We start from the raw sequence: 26890 nt of genomic DNA, 5'->3' as shown, positions 1-26890 counted from the left end.
TAAACCTCTATTCAAAGTCAAACCTCACCATAAACCTCTATTCAAAGTCAAATCACACCATAAACCTCTATTCAAAGTCAAATCTCACCATAAACCTCTATTCAAAGTCAAACCTCACCATAAACCTCTATTCAAAGTCAAACCACACCATAAACCTTTATTCAAAGTCAAATCACATCATAAACCTCTATCCAAAGTCAAATCACACCATAAACCTCTATTCAAAGTCAAACCTCACCATAAACCTCTATTCAAAGTCAAACCATGCCATAAACCTTTATTCAAAGTCAAATCACATCATAAACCTCTATTCAAAGTCAAATCACACCATAAACCTCTATTCAAAGTCAAACCTCACCATAAACCTCTATTCAAAGTCAAATCTCACCATAAACCTCTATTCAAAGTCAAACCACACCATAAACCTCTATTCAAAGTCAAACCACACCATAAACCTCTATTCAAAGTCAAACCTCACCATAAACCTCTATTCAAAGTCAAACCACACCATAAACCTTTATTCAAAGTCAAATCACACTATAAACCTGTATTCAAAGTCAAACCACACCATAAACCTCTATTCAAAATCAAACCACACCATAAACCTCTATTCAAAGTCAAATCACACCATAAGCCTCTATTCAAAGTCAAATCACACCATAAATCTCTATTCAAAGTCAAACCACACCATAAACCTCTATTCAAAGTCAAATCACACCATAAGCCTCTATTCAAAGTCAAATCACACCATAAACCTCTATTCAAAGTCAAACCACACCATAAACCTCTATTCAAAGTCAAACCACACCATAAACCTCTATTCAAAGTCAAACCACACCATAAACCTCTATTCAAAGTCAAACCTCACCATAAACCTCTATTCAAAGTCAAATCACACCATAAACCTTTATTCAAAGTCAAACCACAGCATAAACCTCTATTCAAAGTCAAACCAAGCAGCGACGGTTCATTGGGCTGAGCGAAAACAGGCGTCAAAATGAACACTGAAGGTGGTGAATTACGTGCTGTGGAGTCTGTAAACGTTATTAGTGAGACTGGCATTATCAGTATGGGCTTGGCCCAGTCGGCAGGATGAGTGGTGCGGGGCTGAGATGCAAAGAAAGAGAGAGAGAGAGAGAGAGGACAGACGCAAGTCCAGAAATGATGACTCACTCACAGAGTGATGGCATATTGATTGGGAGATAATGAAGGCACTTGGTACCTTGATAAGAGCATCTCCCTCTCCCTCTCTCTCTATCTCTCTCCCTCCATAGTTGCTTTCTCAGGTTGTAGCCCATGTATCCCAGTTTCCCCTTTGCTCATGGCTGTAATCAGTCCTGGCTGAATGTTCTCCTCACTGTGACAAAGCTCTGTGAGTAAACATGTTAATGAGATATGTCTCAATGCCTCTAAGGTTATCTTCCACTGCAACAGGAATCCCATATGCTACTCTTGCCACCTGCATTGCAGAGCCAAGCTGCACCTTTTCACATGGATTTGTCAAGATGAGTCAAAGCTACTGGGACGCTGTTTCTGTCAGTGACTGTCTCACCAGAGGAGCGAAAACACGTGTCAGCAGGTCGGTTTTGACCTTTCGCTGTTCTTTTGACACGCGATCGATAACTTTCTGACAAAGTGCACATATGTGCTTCAGAAGATAGAGTTACATCAATTATTGCCCCCTCTCTTCCAGCCCCTCCACTCACTGTAAAAAGATACCCCGCCCCCACCAGTAGCTTTATAAGAGACTCAACAGTCTCTGAGCTGTCTGTGCTAGCAGCTCAGTGAATAATTCCATCCTGTTTATTCACTGTGCATGGGGCATCTGTGGGATCTGGGCATAATATTTACGGAATAATATGAGAGCGCCAGGCTCCAGTCGCTTGGCAGGAGTCAAAGCAATCAGTATTCAATTAGGACTGAAGGGGCTTAAGGCCGTCAGCTCCACTCAGACCCCGGTCCCCGGTGAATCTCGGCTGATCAGCCCGCGCTAATCAGTGACGACGCGTCTCTTCCTCTGTCGTGGCCTGGCAGCTAAGCCACGGCAAACCTACCCTGCTATGCTACAGCTCAAACAGGAGTGAAGGGTCTCCTGTCTGTACAACTGAATTTAACAGGGCGATTAAATGATGTTAGTTGGTAACCGAGAGGCCAGGAACCTAAAGTTTGTTTGTGTTTTCTGTGATTGTGTAGAGAGAGAAAGAGACAGCTTCTCCACTGGTCTCTCCAGGCACAGTTTGTGTGTGTGTGTGTGTGTATGTAAGCTGAATAAGAAATGGAAAGGACTCCACAGCTAACAAAAGAACCTCACTTAGACAACAAAATGCTATCTGCTATCACGGTGCTAATTGAGAACAACCTCAGTGACCCTTATTTAATTTGCTGCTCATTAAAGTTTGGTACAGATTTTACAGGTAGGAAAATGAAAGGAAATGTTTCAGGTAGGAAACAAAAATGTTTTAGATTTGGATAGCATGAAAATAGGGCATAAATCATAATAAAAAGATAACATATTTGTATTAACTATTGGATTTAACAATATTTGCATGGATGTCTCTGAGCTCACAATCTTGCCTAATTATCCTAAAACTGGCCCCAGATCTGCACAGAGATCTTGTGTTTATGTGACTTCTTATTCCTTTTACATCACATACATCCATTACACATTTTACTCTTGTTATTTTTACATATATATGACATTCATCTCATTACTATGGGTACTGACTGATTTTAAATGATCCTGGAAGCAATACTGGCATTCACTGATTTTAATATTTTTCTGTTTCTAAAGCTCAGCCCTCTAATGGTCCATCTCAGAGAGGCTGTGCTGCAGTTGTTCGATTCAGTGGTTGTTTGGAAATTATAACTGTAACCCAGTCCTTTTGCCTTCTATCCAGAACTACAAAACACAGAGACTCTGACATAAAAGTAGCTGATTTAAGAGTGTGTTCTGGTACAGTGCAGACTTGGATCAATGTTTACAGCCACTGAGAGAGCAGGTCCTGAAGTAAGTAATGGCTTTTTTTTTTTTGTTTTTTTGTGAAAGAGCCTTTGCCCTTTAAAATAGAGGCCTAAAGCCACAAAACCATCTTCTCAGCTCTACACCAAAACGACCACAGACTACCCTCCGCCCTTCTCTAGCACGGAACCTCCTGAAAGCAGCCTCAACACCACCATCGTTCAATGCCTAAACCCCACAGCAGCGCTCCGGGAGAACCTGCAATGCCATGAGGGAGAGAGAGAGAGAGAGGCTGAATTAATGAGGGTTAATTAACCGAGGGGCTGACACTCCGGATTTTCCCTCAGGGGCACATGGAATACAGAGCCATAGCTTTGTGCTCAACCATCAGATAAACCCTGTTGTTCACCAACCCCGCCCGAAAACACAGGCTGGTGTGATCTCATCTCTGAGGGCAATCAATACGCCGAATACAATGGGAGAATCGAGCAACTCCACGTGACAGCTGTTCTTTCAGTAATTAGTTATGTACACTGTAACAATTCATTATAATGTATTGAGTTGTCCTGCATTTTCAAACACTGCTCATCAATAAAGCATGAATAGGAAAAGGAAAAGCACTGTTTGGAAGTTTGGTTATAGCTTGAATATGCGTAGTGCCATGCTCTGAGTATAGTAAGGTCCAGTACAAAATGTCTAAAAATGCCAGTTTCACATTTAAGTCTCATAAAAACAGGTTCAGTCTCAAAATTGTTGAGGAAAAATCAAATTTGACACAAAGCTTTCTCCACACCTCACTGGCTGTGGGAGGGCTGGGCTCCTGACAAAGACAGGAAGCTAGCATTAGAACTGTGGAATGCGGGGAACAAGGCTAGTGCACTGTATTTTGTCTCTGCAGCCTACTAGTAATGAAAGGCAATGCTGACCGATCCAGGCCACTGATAATGACAGACAGTGTTCTCACTGACCAAAGAAAACTTATTTTAATGACAGACAATCAAGTTAGTGAGCAATTATGGTGATTTATAATTATAGATTTGGGCTCCACAGACGAACTGAACTTCTCTGTCTTGGTCTCAGAAATGAGAAGTTTGTGTGTCTTTTCAGCATCGTTCAAATGTTGTAGGCAGTGTATTTCAGTTTTTTTTCTGTGAGGATTACAGAGTGAACAAATCATTGTGCGGTGTACCTTAGACATGATAATGAACTTGCAGATAAAATAGGTTCTGCATTTACCTGTCTGTACAAACAGAGCAGAACAGAACAGAGCAGAATAGATTAGACCCACTCCTCATTTCATTTGCCATTATGTTTTACAATAAACACTGCAGCCCTGCTGAAAAATAGGGCTTGTACAAGTCCTCAGGAAACAAATACAAGTGTAAAACTGGAGACAAACATGAATCCATTTTGATGTGTATAAACCACTAAGCTAGACGATTCATTTATTTATCTGTCTTTTTTTTTTATCTTTAATAAAAGGTGTAGGGTGTTGCTTTCCCAAAGAGAGCAGGTGAATGAGACAGCACATACTCACGCCTCATGATTCCATTCCCACCACGAGGTCCGCTCAAACAACTGATGACTAACAGCGAATGAAACAAAGCTGTTTTTCTGAGAGCCAGCGTCTGATTGGGAGTTGATTTATCGGTGAATATCTGAGTTCCACTTAGGCCTGCCATTCGAGACAGTAATCTGAGGACTCAGAGCTCGGCCAGTTTTAATGAGGGGAGGGAATCATGCATCTTCATTGTTCTTTTCTATTGATTTTTTCCCCCTCCATGGTTTGTTATGGCAAGACACCCAGATAGTCTCCCTAAAGAGGTACATAATCTATGCTAAAAATGCTTAAGGATGTTAATTCTGAAACTAGCCTTGCTGTTCTGTTGTTTCCATGGTTATTTCAGTAAAAAAGATAAAAATAAGGGGGGGGGGGGGGTTACACTTATTACATCACAAGAGAAAAGCAATAATGCTGAGCCAATTTACAAGTATCAGAGCATCTGTATGACTACACTATTCGATGAATGCAGAGGCTATGTTTGATCGATAGTTTTAGGGGCTTTTATTTAGTAGTTTGTGTTTAGGAGAAGGCTAGCTCTTACCTTAGCTTTACCGGTACTTTGCAGGATATGGACCAGAGCACAGGCCATCTCCTCCTTATTCTTCACGCTGATGGCTGGTTCCAGGATAGAGCACATCAGCATGTAGTTATTGGTAATGTACTCTGCAAACTCCTTGTACTGCTCCATGGGCAGAATGCTCATGCTCTGGTAGCGAGACTTCATTCGGATCATGGGCCCAGGGGTTTTGCCCTTGTTGGGGTTGGGCATGCTAACAGTGTACCACTTTTCTATAAACTGCCGCCCGGTGACCGCTGCTATTGGGATGTTCACCAGCCCCACGTAATTGTTCTTGTCTTTCTTTTTCTTTTTGTCCGTCTCTTTGTAGAGGTGAACGGTGATGCTCTTGACTGACGGCAGGTTGTTGAACTCAAAGTGCTCTCCCCAGAAAACATTGTCCGTTTTGAGTTTGCAGGTAGTCCGTGCATAAAGCGTGTCGTCCAAACACAATTCACAGAAATACTTCTTTTTGGCGGGAAGGTCCTTGGCCTCGATAATCCAACACTTCAACAGGTTCTCCACCCGACGACTGTTGTCCTGTGGCACACAAATTTCACAAAGTCAGAGTTGGAACCAATGAGATCAGGACTGTACCATCTTATTAAGACTGGGAATAAGCATGTACATTACATTACTAAACTGCAAGCGAACTGAGGAATATACTCTTGTCTGAGAAGGACTGCAGTGGGGATATCACATCTTTGACAATTATAGCATTTTCATTCTGTGGTCGGTAGCGGTACTGTGACAGCATGCACAGGGTCTGCATCAGTTCTCGGATTATCAGTGAGTACTGAATGTACCTTGTTCGGGTGCACGGCTCTCCTCAAGTTTTCCATCCATTTATCTCTCTCTGCAGCTGAACGACAAGAGAAGCACTTGCTTCCTGTTGAGGTAGTTACCTGTAATTGCAGATTACGGTTATATGGCGGTTAGGATCCAGATAAAAGGAGAGAGAGAGACAGCACTGAGAATGGATGTCTGGCTCTAGGCGGGGAGGAGTACAAGAAGTCCACGAGCAGACAGAGTCATTCATTTCCATTACGAATCAAACGGTCAATTAAAAATGAACCGGATGGTTAGAATGCACTTAGGTAAAATGTATTGAGTTAGTGCTCTCAGACTACATTTAGACAATAAACAGTGATTTCTTTTTTTTTTTCTTTTTCTGCGGGTTTCTGTTTATTTCAAAAGCACCAACACACACACACACACACACACCAAAAAAATATGGAAGTTCAAAATATGAGCACACTCCACATTTTAACAAATATAGTACACGCATATAATGAACACACAATAAAAAACAACACAGCGCAAAGCTAAAAAAGAGAAAATCACAGTGGCCTTCTGGGAAAAATGCTCTCTTGGGCACGTGGCCACCGGATTTCACCTCCAGCGAGCATTCATGGACAGAGCCACTGGGGAAATTCCAACAGATGGGCCTAGCAGTCTAACCCCTGCCGGGTAGAATATGGAGGGGTGGGGGGGGGGGCAGTCTTGCTACCGTGAGGTTGGGGACTGATAGCGCCAGATGACCAGCTACGCTCAGTTTACCCTTACCAGGTGGACTGTCTGTGACCTTGTCCAGCAGTTGCACTGAACCTCGCAAATTACAAATTACGGCACTGCTTTCTTGTGTGTGTGTGTGTGTGTGTGTGTGTGTGTATACACTCCTCTGTAATCAGCTCCAGTTGAAACGGAACATCCGATTATGCTGTGTAAGAGCAGGGACTTGGAAACCAAAACTGCTCAGTCCGTGCTGAAGAGAAAACATTTGTGGGGTTGGCCTCTTGCAAGAAAGAGCAGCCGGCTCCAGATGTGGTGCTGAAAGTGTTTAACATTAGGGACAAATGCAGGTTTGGGTTTTTTTGTTGTTGTTTTTGCTGTTCATTTCTGTAGCAACCCTCTAAAACAAACAAATAAAAAATTTAACCGAATTTCTACTTCACCTTCCATAATTTTTTGGGTGTCTCGTTCTAGACTTGGATCCAGACTTGGATCCAACTTGGACTTGGTTAGTAGCAGAGACAAAAGCTTAGCCCTGCCATTATGAAATTCAGTACCTGCAGTGTGTCTCAGTACTAATTACAAACCTTAGCCTTACCTATGTGCATTGTGGAGAAATGATGGGGAGTCGGCCGATGTCCAGTAAGACAAGTCTGAGTGTATGAGATGAGAGGAGGGTGTTTAACTCACATACGGGACAAAGACAAGAGAGCACAACAGTCTCACCTCAAAGCAGAAGTCCTGTCCCAGGATGCTACTGTGCACAGGTTTGATCAACACCTCTTCCTCCATGCTGAGATCAAGAGCTTCCACTGCAGTACTGGGGCTTAGCAATGACTCGTGAGAGCGTGACTCTTTCAGCCTCGGCATCAGATGGGATCTGAGCAGACACACAAGACAAGACAATACAAGGTTATACATATATACATATACATACATACATAGATACATTTTTTCTCTCTACACTCAAAAACCTAAAAAACTTTTTTTAAGTTAAGTCTCCGTGATTGCACACACACACTGTGAACAGCGAGCAGTGAGGTCCCATAAGGTAGTTATGGATGAAGTACCAGCTCTTGACTAGTATTCCCATGTTTCCATGAATCTCACTACTACAGTAAAGGGAGTGCAGATGATTTTGGTGTTATTTATTTTAGCTACTCATCAGTGACACAGCATTTCAAAAAGAGTATTCTAAAGGCATGTATGGGGCAGATCACTGAAATTTGCCCATTTGACAGAGAAAAATACTTTAAAATCAGACTGGTGCTATGTTTCTGTTCCAAGCTCTTCGTCCAAGAATGGACCTCGAGATAAAGAGGAAAAACAAGAATAGACCTCAAGATAAAGATGAAAAACAAGGTTATAAGAACTGAGCTATGCTCAGAGACTGCGGAGCACAGTGAGGAGCTGTAGGTTTGGTATGCCAAGCTGTTTACTCCCCAGACTGGACTCCTCTTGACCTTGGAGGAATAAAGCACCATCCAAACATCACTTTAAGACTTGCCAGCTATCAGGCCATGTCTGCCAGGGAGAGGAGCCCCTGTTTAGACTCACCAGGGCTTTTTCCCCTCCAAAAATATCATCCTTGATAACATTGTTAATGAACGGAAACTCCCTCTCCGCTGCACTACTGAATCGAGCTTTCTTCAGAAATAATAGTGGACGTTTGAGGTGATTGCCCATCTAAGTAGCCTGATAACATTGTTTAAACCAAACGGAGCAGTGTAGTGGATAAAACTAGTCCATGCAAAGTGTTCCACACCTCTGTGGTCTGACTAAACTGTCAAAATGTTGGGCTTCAGAAAACGCCAAACATCCATAAGAATAAAAACGTGATTCAGGTTTTGGAACTAGGAGCAGAACTGGGTTATACCTGTTTGAGAAACAAAAAAAAAAAAAAAATGTCACCAAACAGCACTAATACAGCCGTATACTGAATAATAGCTTGCATAAAAGGTCAAATACCTCTTTAACGAATGAAGATCTCTTTAACACAAAGGAGTTTTACTCTAAACAACAAAGCCTGTAGTGCAGGGAAAAGCATGTATTTTTTTTAAACGTGGCTCTTCATTGTTAACTGGGGAGAGGTTGTGCATTTTGGCTCAAAATAACGTGGAGGGTACACATGGCAACCCAGCACCTGCAGTGAGACATGTTGGGTGTGTGTGTGTGTGTGGTTGGGAGGGGGGATTTCTGCTGACTCACCTATCCCTACAGCTCTCTCACCAGGAGCTTAAGATGCCCGATTTCCCATCTCTGGGAATCCTGCCTATCAGAAACCCTCAGGTGCGGTGAGGTACACCTCTCCTCAAAGCAAAACTATGGTTAAGGCAATATAGTCATCACGTCCCTCTGACTTGTCTTCTCCAGGGTGTGGAACAGAAAAAAAATTAAATAAAAATAAACAATTTGAGGAGCTTGAATATTTTTTCCCCACTGTTTCCTCAAGGACTGCGTGTCCTCTCGATTGTGATGAAAGTCATGCTAACAAACTCAAATGTAACTCTGAAATCTTTTTTTTTTTTTTTTTTAAGTTGTTTTGTGTCAACTTCTCTGTTCTGGGGAACATTTAGCCTTTCTTTCAAACATAAAATAATATATGTAATTCACAGCGCTGACTCACTCTCTGTCTTTAAGTGCCTTTGAGAAAGTGATCAGGCTGTGTACGGCTGGGAGTGAGCCTACTCAGAGAAAACTCAACACTCTGTCAGTCATGCAAATGACGGCACAAAAGTGAGACGGAGGTAAACTGAGGGAAATATGTAGGATCTCTTTTTTCAACTGAACAAACTTTTTTTTTTATTAAACTTAAAACTAAGCGTCAGTGTGAAAACTGTCAGCTTGTTCCGGAATGAATATAAAAAGTAAGGCTTTATGCATTTCACCTAGGGTTAGACTCTCACAGTTCTATTTTTTTAAAACGTGAATTTAAGTAAACAAAACCACCTTATACAAAACTAGTTTAACAGATAACATGCTTTGTGGTCTCGAAAATTACATTCTTGAGCACGAGGGTTCCACAGAACACTGTCAGACCTCAATAAATGAACAATGATATCATGATACTGGGAACCTAACAGGACAAAACTGTTTATCTGAAATTCCGAGTACAGTGGACTGTTCCGATAAAAAAAGCTACTGGGACAAAAAGTTACAAATCTGCAATAGCTTTTATAGGACGACAGTTGCAGGATACAAATCAATAAAAAAAGACACGTGACAAGTGTTTTAGTTTGAGAGGTGCAGTGTTTCACTGCCCACTGGTTCTAACACAGAACGAAACCATCTGACTGTGGCCTGCCTTAACTCTGCTCAGTGAAGGGAGTGGCTTTGACCATGAAATAACACCAACCACACAGTTACAATTACCAGGCCAAAACTTAACGTGTGTGATAAAAATAGAGAAGCAAGTCCTCTTGTACTGCGGTTAGCTGGAGCTAAAGGGGCTGATCACTCTTTGGAGAAAAACAATGGCTAATATATCTGATGATTGTTATTCATGAACTGTACTTACAAAATAATGACGAAAATACTAGCCAGGCTTTTAGACAATGTATGAATCAAATCAGAATGGAAAATGTTTTGTTGTTTTATATCAGAGGAGTAATACAATACATACCATGTCAGTCAGCGCTACATAAAGGTCAGCCAACAGAACATGAGTGGAATAAGTGACCAAGACACAATGTTCATACCATTTAAATTAGCTGGTGATCGCAATGAGTTGGTACTTCAGCTGGCACCTTCACTAGCCAGCGTGGTCCTACCCATTTACCCTGTTCTTAACAATGCATCTTTTGAAATTCATTCATACATCCTTATTTCTGCGATACATAAGTTACAAGCTAACCAAACAGTCAAATGCAGCTCTCGTATCATTGCTCTACCATACATACACTCACAGCTATACAGTGTGTATGTGTGTGGGTGTGTAGCTGAAAGTTTTTTACATATAGAATAAGAACATAAATAAATACAATTAGATGAAAGCTAGTATGACTGTCAACAAAATCAACAATAAAGGAAAGGATACATGTAATGAAATAGAAGATAAAACAATGGGAATGAAAAAAGTGTGGATTTAATAAAATGGTAAATGTAAAATAGTTTGAAGTGAAACAGCATGTTTTGACCTGAGTTTGAAAACTATTTCAAATTCCTGCCTGACAGTTATAAAGAGAGTGAGAGAATTGTTGGTTCATTTAAACGGTAGCCAGCTTCTCCTCTTTTCTCTCGCTATATTTAGCAAAGTTGCACTTGACAATCTTGAGCAATATTTGGGAACATCAACTGAGAACAGATTCAGGCAGACATTATGAAAGCCGCTGAAAGCTTTATAAGGAGTAACAACACTTTAAAGTCTTTTCTAAAAGAAAAAAGAAGCCAGTCAAATGCGAATAAAACAGTTGAAATATGCTCTCTCTTTTTCGTGTCCTAGTTAGCATTCTGGCTGTGGCGTTTTGGACAACTTGTAGTCTATTTATGACTCTCTTCGGCAAACCAGAGATGAAAGACTCACTAAAAACAGTTACAAATAAAACGCTGTGCCAATTTCTCAGCATTTTGCAGAATAAAAAGGGTCTTAAGTTTTGCAGTATTTCTCAAATAAAAAAGCAAGTTTAGTGACGTGACTTTACTTTGAGATTGATCTTCACCTCAACACTTCCATGTTTACGCTGTACTTTTTTCCGACTTTTTCTTTCGGCCGATGATAAAGACTTCCATCTCTTAAAATTAGTTTCAAAAACGTTTTCTTTATATGATGCATAAGGCTTTTATCCCTTTTCCCATTGAATCATCCTATGACTCAACCAAAAAGTTTAATTCTACTGTGGAAATATCACAGAATTACAATCACCTAGGGAATCCATTCAAAGTTTACTCAAAAATTCTTGTTCTGCTGAGAAAGAAAATAATGCCAAAATCATCCTATGAAAGTAACCCAAGCCCCAAGCCAATAAAAGAAAGAGCTCTATTCCAATACTGTAGAACCAAGCATTGCTCTGAGCATCAGCACCGATCACACTGTGTGAGAACTGGTGTTTGAGGACCTGAGGAAGGCAGGAACCAAAGCTGCAGGTCCTAACCTGCCTCACGGTGCCATTCATCTGACTTTGATCATTCTTTGAAGCTTGAAGCTCCTGTGCAGCTTTTTGCCAATCCTCATAAACCTTAGAGAAAAGACAGTCCACTCGTAATATACATATACATACATACATATATATATATATATATACACACACACACACACATATATATATGTATGTGTATGTGTGTATGTATGTATGTATCTATGTATGTACACCCACACACACACACACTTCTTTTTGGCAGTACGTAGCAGTGGTTAATCATATCTGAAAGAGAGATATGTTATGAATAGTGAAACAGAGGTAACCTGACTGCTACACAGTAGTGCATTACTCTAATCAGCTGTCCAATCATAACGCTTGTGTAACTAATAATCAACAGCTGCTCTTATCCAATGGCTGTGCTCAAAAGCAACCTAAACATGTATTGAAATTACTTCATTTGTGTACAGAAAATATAAATCGTAAGAGTAGGTGTATCAAATCCATCATGATTCTAGCTTCTAATCAGAAAAAAAAATGAGGACATTTATTTAAAATATGGAATTAAATTTTAATGCTAGCTAAAAAAAAAAATGAAAATAACCAGAACAAGATAAAAATGTTCATACAACCACCTGATATGGTTTAGTGAATGATAAAATATAAGTATACCAACCCTACCAGCTGTTTGCCACGCCACCCAAAGTGACTTCTGCTGTAGTCCAAACAAGTGATAACGTACTGTTCCACCTCTGGCTTTAATAACTACTGCAGTGACTCTCATTTAAAATCATGCAGTAAGCTAGTGTCATTAAGCAGACTGTCACATGGTTTCTGGTCACACAGTGCTGGGTAACTGCAACAGCCTCAATAAAAAAAATGCTGCCTTGGTGTTCTGCAGTGTGTTCCAGGTACTTAAGTTGACTTGAAAAGTTAATTCATGCGGCTTCAGTGCTGGAACCACCGGACTTGGCATGGACCTCTGTACCATACTGAAAATGTACGTGTGTACTTTTCGTAACCATACTCCACACCATTTTTGCATAACAGACATGTTTGTGGCAACGTTTCATGGATTTAGACAGGTTGAATGTTCTAACATACAGGCGCGACATTCCAACACCTGCAAGTGATGATGTCACAAACCCTTTCTATACACAATTCATAGATTAACCGCCTGTAGAAATCTGTACTGTTTTCTAAGCTACAAACCAACCCTTTCTTCTCCATACTTCCTCCCATCTATATCCTGATCCAGATTTTCCATATCTCTTTCCTTCCATTCTATCAATCAAACATTTGAAATTGCTTTGCCCTGTGTGTACATCTTTTAAACTTTTCTATTCGCTCTCTTTCCCTTACCTCTTCTACATAACTGTCACTTTTCCCGTGTCTTCTATGCATCTGCTCATCTGTCCATTGTTATTTAGCTGTTGAACAATCGTTATTATTAAATGCATGTATTGTTACAACTGTTTCCATTACTATAAAAGTAAAGTTAAAGAGCGTGGCCACCAGCCACAACACCATGTTCTCTACACTTACCACACAACACACACACTGTATACGCCTCCACACTGGGTGCAGCACTCGCTTGTTCTGATGAATTTTATATGGGTGCCATCACCCGTCGCACATTAATCACATCTGAACACCGACAACCGTGAGTGAGCCATTAGGCTGCTTTACCGCGGAAACCAAACGATGCCTATTCTAACCGAGAAAAAAAAAGCATGTCGTGTTGGTTGTTTAATTGATTCATGTAACTCGCGAGGCAGGCACGCCGGATATAGACGCATAATCAAGGGGACTTTTGGCCGCCTCGCGTCTGTCATTATCGCCTACAGCTCTCTCTGCCAGTATACTCATGTTGATCAGAATAGGCTTTCAGTAAATGACAATACAAGCAAACAACCGATACAGAACCCGCATCGAAAAACATGCAGCCACAACTAGATATCCGGTAACTGAAACAATATATTGTTCGTGAGGATAAAACTGGTACTGTTAAATATAGCTTGAGTTTGTCACTAAAACGCAGTCGAAGAGATAAAGCTGAAACCGCACAACGAACATAAAACGACAGCGATTCTGAACGATGAAATTTCTGAACTATCCCAGCGTTATTCATACGGAATAAAACACAAAACACCCGGTACTTACTGCTTACTAAAGCGATGAAGCATGGCTCCATAGAAACGTAAAAACTGATCAAGTAGACGATTTCACCCCCTTTTCTTTCTTTTTTAAGCATCGATGTCCTATTTCTCTAACGGGCGCCACTAATCGGACCCTAGACAAGCCTACAGACTGGCTCCTTGTCCACTTCCGAACACTCAAGGGAAAAATAAGTTGAATTTTAAACACACCCCTCGTCTATTTCCAATGATTTTCCTATTTAAAATGTTCAGGTTTTTCCTTCCCAGGAATATAGTTACACAAACTAGACACTGGTTAACTGCACAGTACGCTACGTGTTTCGTAAAACTGATTTTTACTATTAATGGTCTGTTAACCTAAAGCTTTATTAGACTATACACAATGTAGACTAAGCATGTAAAACATGGCAAAGCGGACCAAATATGTTTTATTACTAGAGCACGAAGACCACACTTTGTCAACGTTGTAGGTTCACTGTATACAGGTCTACACTGTAAACACACAGGTCTAGTGTAATGCTAACAAGGGCGAACACAAGGCTTAACGGCGTACGAATACCAGCAGCAAAAACTGCCATATAACGATTTGCCACATATATAACACTACGGTTCGGTCACAGGATGTCTACACAATCGACCCTCTGTTGTTCTACTGCAACCTCGCTCTATTGGTTTTGAATTTCTGTCCTACATCCCTGTATGTCAGTGTATTGCATTCTCCGCCTCCAAACGTTTCCCACACTCCCTAACAGGAAGCTGGCCTCCCCCGAGATCCCTGCACCAAAAAGGAAGCGACAGCCAACCAGGTCTGGGTGCCAGGAAACAAGAAGCATAAGAAGTAAGAAAAAAAATGAAGCAGAACTGGATTACGACCATGTCATACAATTTGTTACATTGGAAAACTAACAAAACAACAACACCAACAGCAATGAAAAAGACAGACAACCAACATTATTATGTTTGTTCATTTTGCTCAGTTCAAGTCACGCAGGTTATCTGATCTTTTCATATTTCACATTTCATATTATTTAAGAGAGAGCGAGAGAGAGATTTGTTCCTAACTACAATAAAAATGTCATGTCCAAAGAGTCCTAGGACAAAGCATAGGGCACCACATTTAATGCAGTTTGCTGTTATTTGAAATTCACAGACAGTTTGTTACGTAATCCCTGCGCTACTGATGGGGTCATTCCACTGAACTTGCAAGCTGATTTCTCAAAGCTGCTTATATCAGGAAAAAAATTAAAGGGGGGAGGTGGGTGCGTTTTTTGGAAGAAATGCTGAAAGCCGTCGTTAAGGGCGAAGGTAACATTGTTTCTGTTGTTTTCTGCGTCACGGTGCATAACAGCTCCAAAACAGATTCCCGGCCTACCGTGGATGACTCACTTTATTTATGAAGCAATATATGACTATTCATTCAAACATCATATCAGACCAGAAAACAAGGTCTTTGACTAAGTCAACTAATTGTTTTGGGGAAAACCTGGATTTTTTTTTCTGAGGCAAAAAAGGTATATTTTGTGGAATAATTTAGACATGTACTCTAATGCTCTTATGCTAAATTTCTTGTTTGCTAGACTGCATAATCTTTAATCTCTCTGTGTGTTGGTTATTGGTTTACAAACAGTGGAAAACTGAGATGAAGAGATTGATTTGTACCCCCCATTCTTTTAAACCCACAGAGGTTAAAATGAATCTAAGACTGCCTCACTTTTCAGCATTACTTTTTCTGAGTTCCTCTGCTGTTGGCTCTGGCCCCTTGTTGTTCAGTTGACACCTTACTTCACCATCTATTTTTGTGCACACACACACACCCACACACCCACTCTCATAAACCCATCAAAACACAGGAAGTAAACAAAAAGTAGAAAAATGTTGCTTCTCATTCGGCCCACATGGAGTCCATTAAAACAGTTAGGCGATGTTATGCTTTTTTTTTTTTTTTCTTTGGCGAGGCCTCAGCGATGAGTGTCTCATCAATTTACATGTTTAAAAAAAACACTCTGACAGGATTTTTAATTTAATGAGTTCCAATTTTTTGGTTGGATCCCAAAACGATTCCTCACACAACTTAATAACTCACTCACTTGCTTGGTTGGAACTAATCTGAGGCAGAGATTAATCTAAATTACATTTACAAAAACATATGCGAAAGTGTACGCTGCTTTTTCACACAAAAAACCCTGTCACACTTTTGAAATAAAACTGTCAAATAATTCAGGTTTTCCTATGCCATTTGAAAAACTGTGGTGGAGGTGAGAAATATGGTGAAAGTTTGAGATAATAGATTCCCCTTCACCTTCACAAAATAACCCTGCATCTGTCTTCACCAGAGTTCTCCTCAGCTAATGTTTGCACTCCGCTCCTTGCAAAGAAAGATAACAAAACAGCTAATTTTCTCCTGTGCTAGCTCCCTCCCTCTCTCATTCTCTCTCTCTCTCTCACACACAAACACACACACTCACACATAGCCACACACACACACACACACACACACACACAAAGGCATGCAAATGCAAACACACACACACACACACACACACACACACACACACACCCTGCAGGGTAGGCACGGTGGCCACTGTTTACCTCCCGCTATCGCAAATATTTCTTAATCTCCCAGGGCATCTTTCATACAAAAGCGTTTGGAGGTCCACCCATCAGCCTGTGCAGCCCAGATTACAACAACATGACAGCATCACACACCACCACCTCCTAGTTACACAAACGCATCTCTCCCTGCCAATTCATGCACACATTTTCTTTTTCACTTTTGGAATAAAGGAAAACGCGTGACATTTCAAACAATGGAAAAAAACCTCAGCCTCCAATGCACCTGACGTTACGACAGCGTCAGATTTAATTACACGCTACACATGGATTGCTCATCTCTCTCTCACACAAAAGACTGCAGTGATGGTAAAAGGACCTTAATGACCCTAATCCATTCACACTGACTGGACATCAACAGTTTCTATGCAAAAAAAACCCCCAAAAAATGTCCTATTGTTCACAAGCAATCAACAACGAGGCAAGCAGAGAGGGAAAAAAAAAGCCAAGCAAGGAACACACTGACAGGTTTTGTGCTCTCTAATCAGCTATAATAAAATGCCACTCATCGTAACACATCCACATGGTGGCCCTGCATGCAGAACAGCAGGGTTAGCAGAGGCTGAAACACACACACACACACACACACACACACAAACATACACGTACACAAACACAGCCCTTTCTCAGTTTTGGCCTGAACACTCTCCATCCGTTTGGATGGGAACGGGTATTCCGACATATCGGAATACTCACCAGGCATTCTGTCGGGATGCAGGAGAACAATCGAACGGCGATAACGAGGGATGTTTTTTTCTTTCTCTTTTATTTTTTTCCTTTTTTCGTTCTCACCGCTCCGACGTTTGCTCCGCCCGTCTGCCGATGGCTCAGACTGGGATTCTGAGCACAGCACGCACTGAGCCCTGTGCCGTGAGCCGCTACTGCTCCTTATTCTTTCTCCTCACTCCCCTCCTCCCTTCCCCTCCTCTCCTCCGTCCTTCTTCGTTTGCCCCCGCCGAGACAGAGAGAGAGAGAGAGAGTGAGAGAGAGAGAGAAGCTGCCCTAGTTCTTCCCCTCCTTCTCCTTTAAAGTGGGCCACAGCTCTCCCTCGCTACCCTGGATGAGGCTGTGGGCTGTACCAAGCCTGGGATCTCTCTCAGCCCCCCCCTCCCCTCCCCCCTCCACCCCCACCCCCACACGCCCAATCCTCTCTTTTCTCTCCCTTCTCTCTCTCCATTGAGCTGCTGCATGCAGCGGAAACATCCTGAACGCAGTGTGAGCCAGCCCTGCCCCCTTTGCCTGGTGTGCGTGCGTGTGTGTGTGTGTATGTGTGTGTGTGTGTGTGGTCTTTGTCCTGTGCTCCTTTGTAATGCACTGTGCTGGGACCAACCTCTCAGCAACATACTCTGACTCAATGATCAGAGAGAAAGCTATTTACACCTTTTATACATTGTTTTCTCTCTCTCTCTCTCTCTCTCTCTCTCTCTGCCTCTCTCTTTTTCTCCCGCTCTCTCTGTCCCCCTCATACACACCTAAACTAAGAATGTTGGTTTTAGTGAACCGTTTGTAGCAATTAATGTCAGGATCATACGATCAGACTCCACAGCATGCCTCAGAGCAGAGCATTAGTGACAGGAAAATACCTGTTAACAAAAACAATACCCCAGGTGTGGCTCCACCAAATCCACAACATACCTGATGAAAACTAAGAGAAGTTCTGTTGTACTCCTCCTAGTTTAGAAAAAAATGCATTTAGAAATATATATATATATATAAAAAAAAGCAAAAACAAACAAACATGAAAGAACTGATGAAATTAAGCCCACTCCATTTTCCAGCAAACTATGAGTGCGACAATGTGGAACATGAAATGTGGAACATGAAATGTGGAATGTTTGTATCTTTCATTTAAACAAACGGATGAGTAATGACCAGTATTTGTTTATGGTGGGACCTGAGTGTCATTCCCATAGTCTTTCATCGGCCACTGCTTCATTCTCTATGACAGATACTCTCTGCAGCACAATGTGAACATGTAAACCCTGTGTACAGTAGTCTGAATGATTCTGAGGCATTTTTGTTGTCATAGCACATCTCTACTGTGTATTACAGCGTTTTCCGAACCAAATGTTTACCTTCTTCTTCAGCTAACCTTCATCTTCTGTCTTCTCAGAGTCTCTGCTCTTTAACCAGAATATCAGTAGGTTTTTCAAATATGCTGTCTGTTTCTAAAAATGACAGATGAGCATCTGACTGCTGACTGTTCTCTCCGCGATCACAGTCAGTTCCACGACGCTTTTCAGCCGTCGGGTAAAGCCAAATCAGTAGGGTCTGTACTCTTAGAGTTTCCATGTGGTTTCCTTGCCTGAACAAGGCGTCCCAGTGAAAAGTCATACACACATAAAAGACTGATTTATTAACACTGCAAAAGGCGAAATTTTCATCTGAAGATTCGAAGAAAACTGCAGACTGATCAGGGCTAGATCAAATCAAGAGCGTTCCTCTGAACCCATTGTTACTGCACTTATGAAGTTGCTTACATTGTGACACCTCTGCTGCATGTGATGGATCTGTCCGGCGATTCTGCTGAAAATGCCGACATCAACAAAACTGGATGCCATTACGGACATAATAACTTCTGTAACTTGGCAGCTTTCATGCATGCATATGATAGTGTTTAGCCCGTACAGAAAGCATTCACAAATACACACACACAGACACACATAGACACACACACACACACAAGCTCATATATACAAAGACACACGCAAATACACACCCTGGACACGCATGTACAGATTGGACTGGGCAGAAGGAGCTGTTATGAAGACATATGTCACAGATTAAGTTCTGACTCTTACCCGTCATAATATAGCATAATATCCTCCAAAATAAAATCATCATCTAAAATCACCTAAAATAAACTCCAAACAGGTCTGTGCCCTTCAGACTGATTAGCTCTTAGTCCTATTCCAAATGGCCCTTTCAGGATTATGCCTCTTAATTCTGGACATACAGACCTGTTAGCACAGTGTACAGTCTGTGTGTGTGTGCGTGTGCGCGTGTTGAGAGAGAGAGAGAGAGAGAGAGAGAGAGAGATTGTGAATGACTACAGAGAATGGGCAGCGAGATAAGCTCTCGTTTAAAAGAAATAAATCCAAAGTAACAAGATTGGGGCTTTGTGGAGATCAGCAGGATCCACTGGCGTAAGCATTAGCTTACTATCCACTGATGTGATCGTCTGCTGAACACACACTACACTACTGAATTACACACAATAACATTCTACTTCAAACACACACTACACTACTGAACAACACTCGGTAACAGACTGTTTAAAACACACACTACGCTACTGAATTACACACAGTAACAGTATGTTTAAAACACACACTACACTACTGAACAACACACAATAACAGACTGTTTAAAACACACACTACACTACTGAACTACACACAATAACAGACTGTTTAAAACACACTACACTACTGAACTACACACAATAACAGACTGTTTAAAACACACTACACTACTGAATTACACACAGTAACAGTCTGTTTAAAACACACACTACACTACTGAACTACACGCAATAACAGTCTGTGTAAAACACACTACTGAACTACAAACAATAACAGACTGTTTAAAACACACACTACACTACTGAATTACACACAATAACAGTCTGTGTAAAACACACTACTGAACTACACACAATAACAGTCTGTTTAAAACACACACTACACTACTGAATTACACACAATAACAGTCTGTTTAAAACACACACTACACTACCGAATTACACACAATAACAGTCTGTGTAAAACACACTACTGAACTACACACAATAACAGACTGTTTAAAACACACACTACACTACTGAATTACACACAATAACAGTCTGTGTAAAACACACTACACTACTGAATTACACACAATAACAGTCTGTTTAAAACACACACTACACTACTGAATTACACAAAATAATAGTCTGTTGAAGTCAGTCCACAAGACCCTGACACAGTGCAAACCGGAGAGAGTTTTTAAACTATAACAATATATCCCATTTTTATATCTTGCTTTCCAAACTTCTTCTTAGCATGAACTTCTTTTCTTCTCTTTTCTTTTCTTTCTTTTTTTTTTTTTACTTCTGTAGAATTCTGTTACTGAAAACACTGAGGAAGCAAAAAGTAACTGACAAGCATTTGTTTTGATGTTTTTAATAAGAATTTAAAGATCCATCCTGTAATTGAACAAGCCCTTTTACCAACTGAACACTTTGCATTCTAATTAAAAAGCACTTATCATTAACTCTGCTTTTGAATAAACACTGAATCACACGATTTTAATTAGATAATGGACAAGACTACTTCATGTTACATATCATAACATGCATCACTGACATATGCTTAGAGAACTGAACGCTTGTGGAATCGAGCATCTTGAATTCAGAACTGACCAATTGCTGGGTTGCACGGAACTACACAGTAGCAAAATCAAGCAACGTTCAAACTGGCGGGACTTGACACAGACCAAACTAACAGCTTACGTGACCAGGGTACAGTGGTCCAAGCAAATAAAAGAGAGCCGGAACAAAACGTCTGACGGACAGAAACTCCCGGAAGCCTGGGTAAGCAGTCATGCCGCAGAGGGCGTGTGGTTGGAGAACATGACGGGCAGTTGAGTGGCAGGGGTGGACCGTGAAGGTTCTGTATGAACAGGCTGTTTGAGGAGTGGAGAATACGGCATGACAGAGGCATGACAGCTTTCCTCAGACAGTTCCTCTCAGCTTCAGCCCCTGTACATGGTACTCACAGAATGGACCTGAATTATTAAGTTCCTTCGCTCTGATGTATATTTACCGAGAGAGCAAATTCATGTCTGGAGGAAACAGTTTATGACCGGAACAAGATCACTCCGCTCTGGTTCTTCATCAGACAGCAGGTTCTCTTTTCATGCAATGCAGAGAAAGGAGGAGAAACCGTTTTAGATTGTACATTGATCTGCTCCTTTATCCCTCCACAGAGGTGCTATTATCTTCTGGAGCAAACTATGAATCCACTCACAGAACATCAACCTTTTCATAACCTGTATGTTCAGAGTTTTTGTAGAACCATGCCAATATATCCACAAATAGCAGGAGTGGCTTACAACTTCATGCACTACCAAAACTGTCCCATACACACCTCTAATGAATTAGAGAGAGTGTGTGTGTGTATGTGTGGAGTAAGGTGTGTATGAAGCTATTTTCTGCTGTATGTAGGTGCTTTAACTAACTCAGTCAAAGCGACTATCAGACAGGAAACACAGAGGAAGAGAACTCATGTAGAGCAGAACTGGGATATATTTACAACTGAGTAAAACAGCTGGAACTTCAACAAAGTAGAAATATATTAAAACCATGATTATTTACATTGAATAAGCTGCATTAACTGAAAGTTAAACAAACCCCAGACCTGGACCACAGACCACATTGAAACCAAACCCATCAGCCTCACACTCTGCTATGTGCAGCAGATGCCACTCGGCTTCACGCTGATTCTGTAACAAATGTAGAACAATGAAACCGTTCTGTGACTAATCAAAAAAAACTATCCTTTATATTCCTCGTATCCCTTATACAAGCATAATTTGACACTTTGTTCTGAATCCTAAGTGAGTATTGTAACGGCCATGGGCAAAAATGCTTTTTCATACAATTTCAAATTGGTTTCGCTTGTTCGGTCTCAATTTTGCTCAAAGTTCTCAAAGTGAAGACAAATAAAGAACAAAACAAGTGAAAAGTGAACTCATTAAGGTCTATCTGAGCTGTTTGTTCTCAGTATAAAAGTGTGCTGTGAGTGGGATCATTGGAGGAGACAGGAGGCTGAAAACGCTTAGAACTCACAGTACCTTTATTAACTCTGTGTGGATGTGTATGGTGTCAAAGGACATGTTCGCATATATAAACTATTTCTGTTCATAATGACAGCCATAGAGCTTACATCTTTGTTTGTCACAGTGTTTGCACTCAACACAGTAAAGGTGAAAAATGAAAAGGGGTTTTTTTTTATCTAGATGCCTTTCAGTCTCAATGCTGTGTCCTGCTTTACGTTATGGAAATCTTTGGCCTATACTGTACTGTACTATAATATGCTATACTATATCATACTATACTATACCACTTCATACTATTCTATACTATACTATACTATACCATAACATGCTATACCATACCATACCACACTATGCCATACCATACCATACTATACCATGCCATCCCATGCCATACCATACCATACCATAACATACCATACATCTTTAAATATTTCCCTTCACTGTGCCACCAACAATACAGTTCAAAATATATACTTATTCTCTCTCTCTCTCTCTCTCCCTCTCCCTCACACACACACACACACACACGCTTTACATACTGTAAAGAGTAGATCCTTGAACAGATGATATCTAAGGTAGGTTCATGTTGATTATTTCTTTTTTGCCAGTAGAGTCCTGCATCACAAACAGACAGTCAGTGTTGGTTTGGACAGAAACAGCCGGACTCACCACACCCAACCTGGCAAACTCAACAAGGATTTTCACAGCAACCATGTCTGCATTCAGAATAAATATCTTTTCTGTCCGTCTGCACATTAGAATGAGGGTCTGTCCAAGATTTCACAGTGCCCATTTCTCCATGTCTCCAGAACAGAGGCGAGAACAAAGTGAAAGACGTGGCCTTGTTGTAAGATTTGTGACAGGGGCAGACACTGAGTCTGCAGCAGCGCCAGGATTTAACTGGATTGGCAACAGTGACCTGGCATAGGCCTGTCAGTACTTACACAAAACCCATCCGCACATTTCATTATCAGATCTGCCAACGAAGCTTCCGTCGTGGAAATCTCAACCCAGCCGGACTCCGCGAGACCGGGGAGAGGTAAGTTGAAAGTAGAGCCGGAACTTGTTTAGACAAGATGGTGAACTTGTCCTTTGGCACTACCCATGCTTCACACTGATATCCACAAAACAATGAAATTCACACACACACACACACACACAAAATTCCCTCTAAAAACAAGAAACCAAAAACAACCTTTAATTTTGACAAAGATGGCAAATCTGACAGCCGTCAAAATGGAATTACCACACATCATTCTCCATCTGCCCAATTTGGCGTGTCAAACAGGGAAGATGAGAGCAAGAGAAGCTGCTGTCACTGGTTAATAATTCAGAGAAGACAACATGAACATGGCTGACAAACAAAGGGAGGGGTGGGCAGATTAATGAAAGGTCATGTTTGAGATCAGAGCGTGAACACAAACCAATGAGATTAAAATAAACAGACAAAACTAAAGCCTTGAAACTTCTGTCCTCAGCACCTGTGCATTGTCTAAAAGTCACCTCTGCATAGGCTGTTTTTTTGTTTCATTTTGTTTTTTTAAATACAGGCAGCTTATAAAAACTGCCTATAAGAGAAAAAAAGACTATATAGCATTCAGGAAGCCTTGTTCAGAGGCAAAAATCAGTGTCCACACACTGCTAGCTAATTTTTGTTCTTCCAATGCAATAGTACACAGTATCATAAAAGGGTATGATATTGTCACTACCTCTCACACAAACCAACCAATCAAGCAATGAATCAACTGACTGATTGACCAACCAACAAATCAGCTGTAGGATTAGCCATTTTGATTCAAACTTCATCTGTTATTCATGACCAGTTGTTAATGAATATTCACGCCAGCCTCTGCAGATTAAAATGTAGAGTGCAGCACTAGGTATGCTGAGAAAAAACAAAGGAATAACGTCACACAAATGAAGTCATGACCTGAGACTTCATTTACATATCATTAGCATAGAGAAGTGGGCCTGTGTTACTGATTCTCAACATTATTTTAGTATACACAGACAAAACATTCGTTCTGCTACAAAAACGAGCTAAATCCATCCTGTTCATGACCAATAGTGACCTATGAGTCAGGTAATCCAGCAGATACAGGCTATTTTAAATGTTGCAGGGCTCATTCAGTCATTCAGATGTCACTCAGAGGCAGCTAATATTCAGCTGGACAGACAGGTGCCAAAGGGGGATAAGATAGAGTTAGCATCAAATTTACAGACAGAATAAAGGGAGGAGGGGTGACAGAGACAGAGAGAGAGAGAGAGAGAGAGAGAGAGAGAGAGAGAGAGAGAGAGAGAGAGAGAGAGAATGACATGCGTTGGTGTTTCTGGGTGAGGTACAGGTTTTTGGATTTAATGAAGCTAATCTGTCATGGGCAGAATGCCACAACCCCTTCATATCAAACATTACATTCACCCTGCCGCACTCCAAAGTACCCATCCAAACATTATCACATTCACACAACAGACACACACACATTTCTCCAGTTCCTTTTTTTTTTTAAACACACTGACACAAAACATAACTGTGCCTTGTTACAGTGCTGTACTGTGCTGCTTTAGCGCTACAGGAGGGTGCGAGCTGACGAGATATGTCACGGAGCTGTTTTATTTATGATTGACTGTTCGTCTTCCAGGAGCATGTCACAAAATGCAAGGAGCAGTAGAGCTCGCAGGACATGACTGTTCATCATTCTTTCCTCAAACGACCTGTACACTTACGCTCATTCATTTAACCAACACTCTTCTCTTGAGCCAAGTCTGTTTTTTCTGTGTGAGCGACATCTGTTTTCTTTTTTTATTTCTCTCTCTGAGAAGGCATACACACTGGAGCAAATTGCTTTTCTCAGAGAGACCTTTTTAAACCAATACACTAATCACTCGTTTCATCATGAGCATTCTAATGTTCCGCTGTCGCTAATTTCCCCACGGTAAAGATACGCCAAGACTCCTAAACACTACTAACCCTACACACTAAAATCATCTCAAACTGAGACACCTGCTGGACGCACTGTTTTCTTAAACTGTGTCTGGATCCTGCAGACACTCCTTTGATAACCACATAAAACAGATTTCAGATAGCAACCAGGTTTCAGATTCACATGAAACAGAGTGAATTAAACACACTTGCTGAAGAGCTTAGCTAAATAGCTAACACACACACACACACACTAGCACAAACTGTAATGAAACAGTGAGAGTAAGCAATGCAGATACAAAAGAAGGAAATACACAGAGTTGCGAGAGAGAGAGAGAGAGAGAGAGAGAGAGAGAGAGAGAGAGAGAGAGAGAGAGAAATGCAGTGTAAGCTCAGGACACAGCTGAAACTTGCCCAAGGCTAACATGTCTCTTGGTATTAATGGTGTGGGAGCAGGGTCTTGCATTCTCTCTGTTACACAGCTCACTGGCTTGTAATTAAGTAGGACACTGTCGTACTGCCCAGAGCCGGAGAGCAACATGACCTGGAAACCTTCCTCTATCAGACTGGATGATGCAGGAGACTTTCACACAAAACCCAAATGTTTTCTTTTAATTTCCAATAAAATGCTTCACCCATCGCTGACACGCAAGTGCATCTAAATGGATTTAGGGGATGCAGAAAGACCAGTTTCAGATAAAACATTAAAGAAGTACACATTCACAAAACATGCACACGCACGTACACACACACACACACACACTCACAATACACACACACAGAGAGAGAGAGAGAGAGAGAGAGAGAGAAATCTCCTCATCCACACCATTTAGAAAACAGCTTTTGTGAAGCCCTTGCACAAATCAATAATTTTACTGACATCAGAAAAGACCAGGACAGCATAGAATAGACCGAACCCAAGTCAGAATAGATCTGGACATAACAGAACAGACCAAACCTCATTCAGACTTGACCAGCATAAACCAGAACAGAACAGAATAGGCCAGACCCAAACATATCTCCCGTCAGCATTTGCTGTGAAGATATATTATGCTCTATTTAGCATGTAATGATGATATTAAATAATTAGCCATAAAAATCTAAATCCACAGACCCAAACAGTACTGAAAACTCGTTCAAACACTGCTGTGTATATGAGTACACATACACATACACACGGGTGGTAGGAGCAGCCAAATACAGATGTATGTGACTGGGTCCAGAGCCCAGTTTATTGGCATGGCACATGTAAGAGACTGACCTTCACTTTCTCATACTGCCAAACACACACACACACACACGTACTCACACAGTGTGTGAGTGTCACTGTGAGTGTATGTGTGTGTGTGTGTGTGTGTGTGTGTGTGTGTGTGTGTGCATGTGTATGTGTATGTGCGTGCCCGCATGTGTGTGTGTGCATGTCACTGTGTGTTTGTCTGAGTATTTGGGTAATCACGCTTTCACGCCTTACGGTCAGGATGTCGTGGATTGTCTTGTTGTCTGGATGACAGACACAGCCATAATGAAGTATGAAATCTCTGGGCAGCCAGGCTGTTGTTTCCTCCCCACACACTCACAATACACACACAACACTCCCTCTTCACACACACACACACACACACACACACACACACACACGTACACACACAAACATACACAGCACACCCTAACACACACACACACACACACACACACACACACACACACACACACCA

The 26890-nt window shown here is 41.2% G+C and overlaps 1 protein-coding gene across 3 annotated transcripts in view; it reads right to left on the bottom strand.

Annotated features, from left to right (window-relative positions):
- dab2ipa (DAB2 interacting protein a) overlaps nt 1-26890 on the bottom strand; it is a 50617-nt gene that overhangs the window by 15243 nt on the left and 8484 nt on the right. For all 3 annotated transcript variants that reach the window (XM_030772671.1, XM_030772679.1, XM_030772687.1), the window contains exons 3-5: nt 7318-7471; nt 5886-5984; nt 5065-5619 (exon numbers count right to left, since the gene is read on the bottom strand). In XM_030772671.1, the coding sequence (XP_030628531.1) occupies nt 5065-5619; nt 5886-5984; nt 7318-7471 (808 nt within the window). The remainder of the gene's footprint in view (nt 1-5064; nt 5620-5885; nt 5985-7317; nt 7472-26890) is intronic.

This window comes from Chanos chanos, chromosome 1, assembly GCF_902362185.1.
Source record: "Chanos chanos chromosome 1, fChaCha1.1, whole genome shotgun sequence".
Lineage (NCBI taxonomy): Eukaryota > Metazoa > Chordata > Actinopteri > Gonorynchiformes > Chanidae > Chanos > Chanos chanos.
Note: the sequence above shows the minus strand (reverse complement) of the source record. Positions and strands in the feature narration are given on the sequence as shown.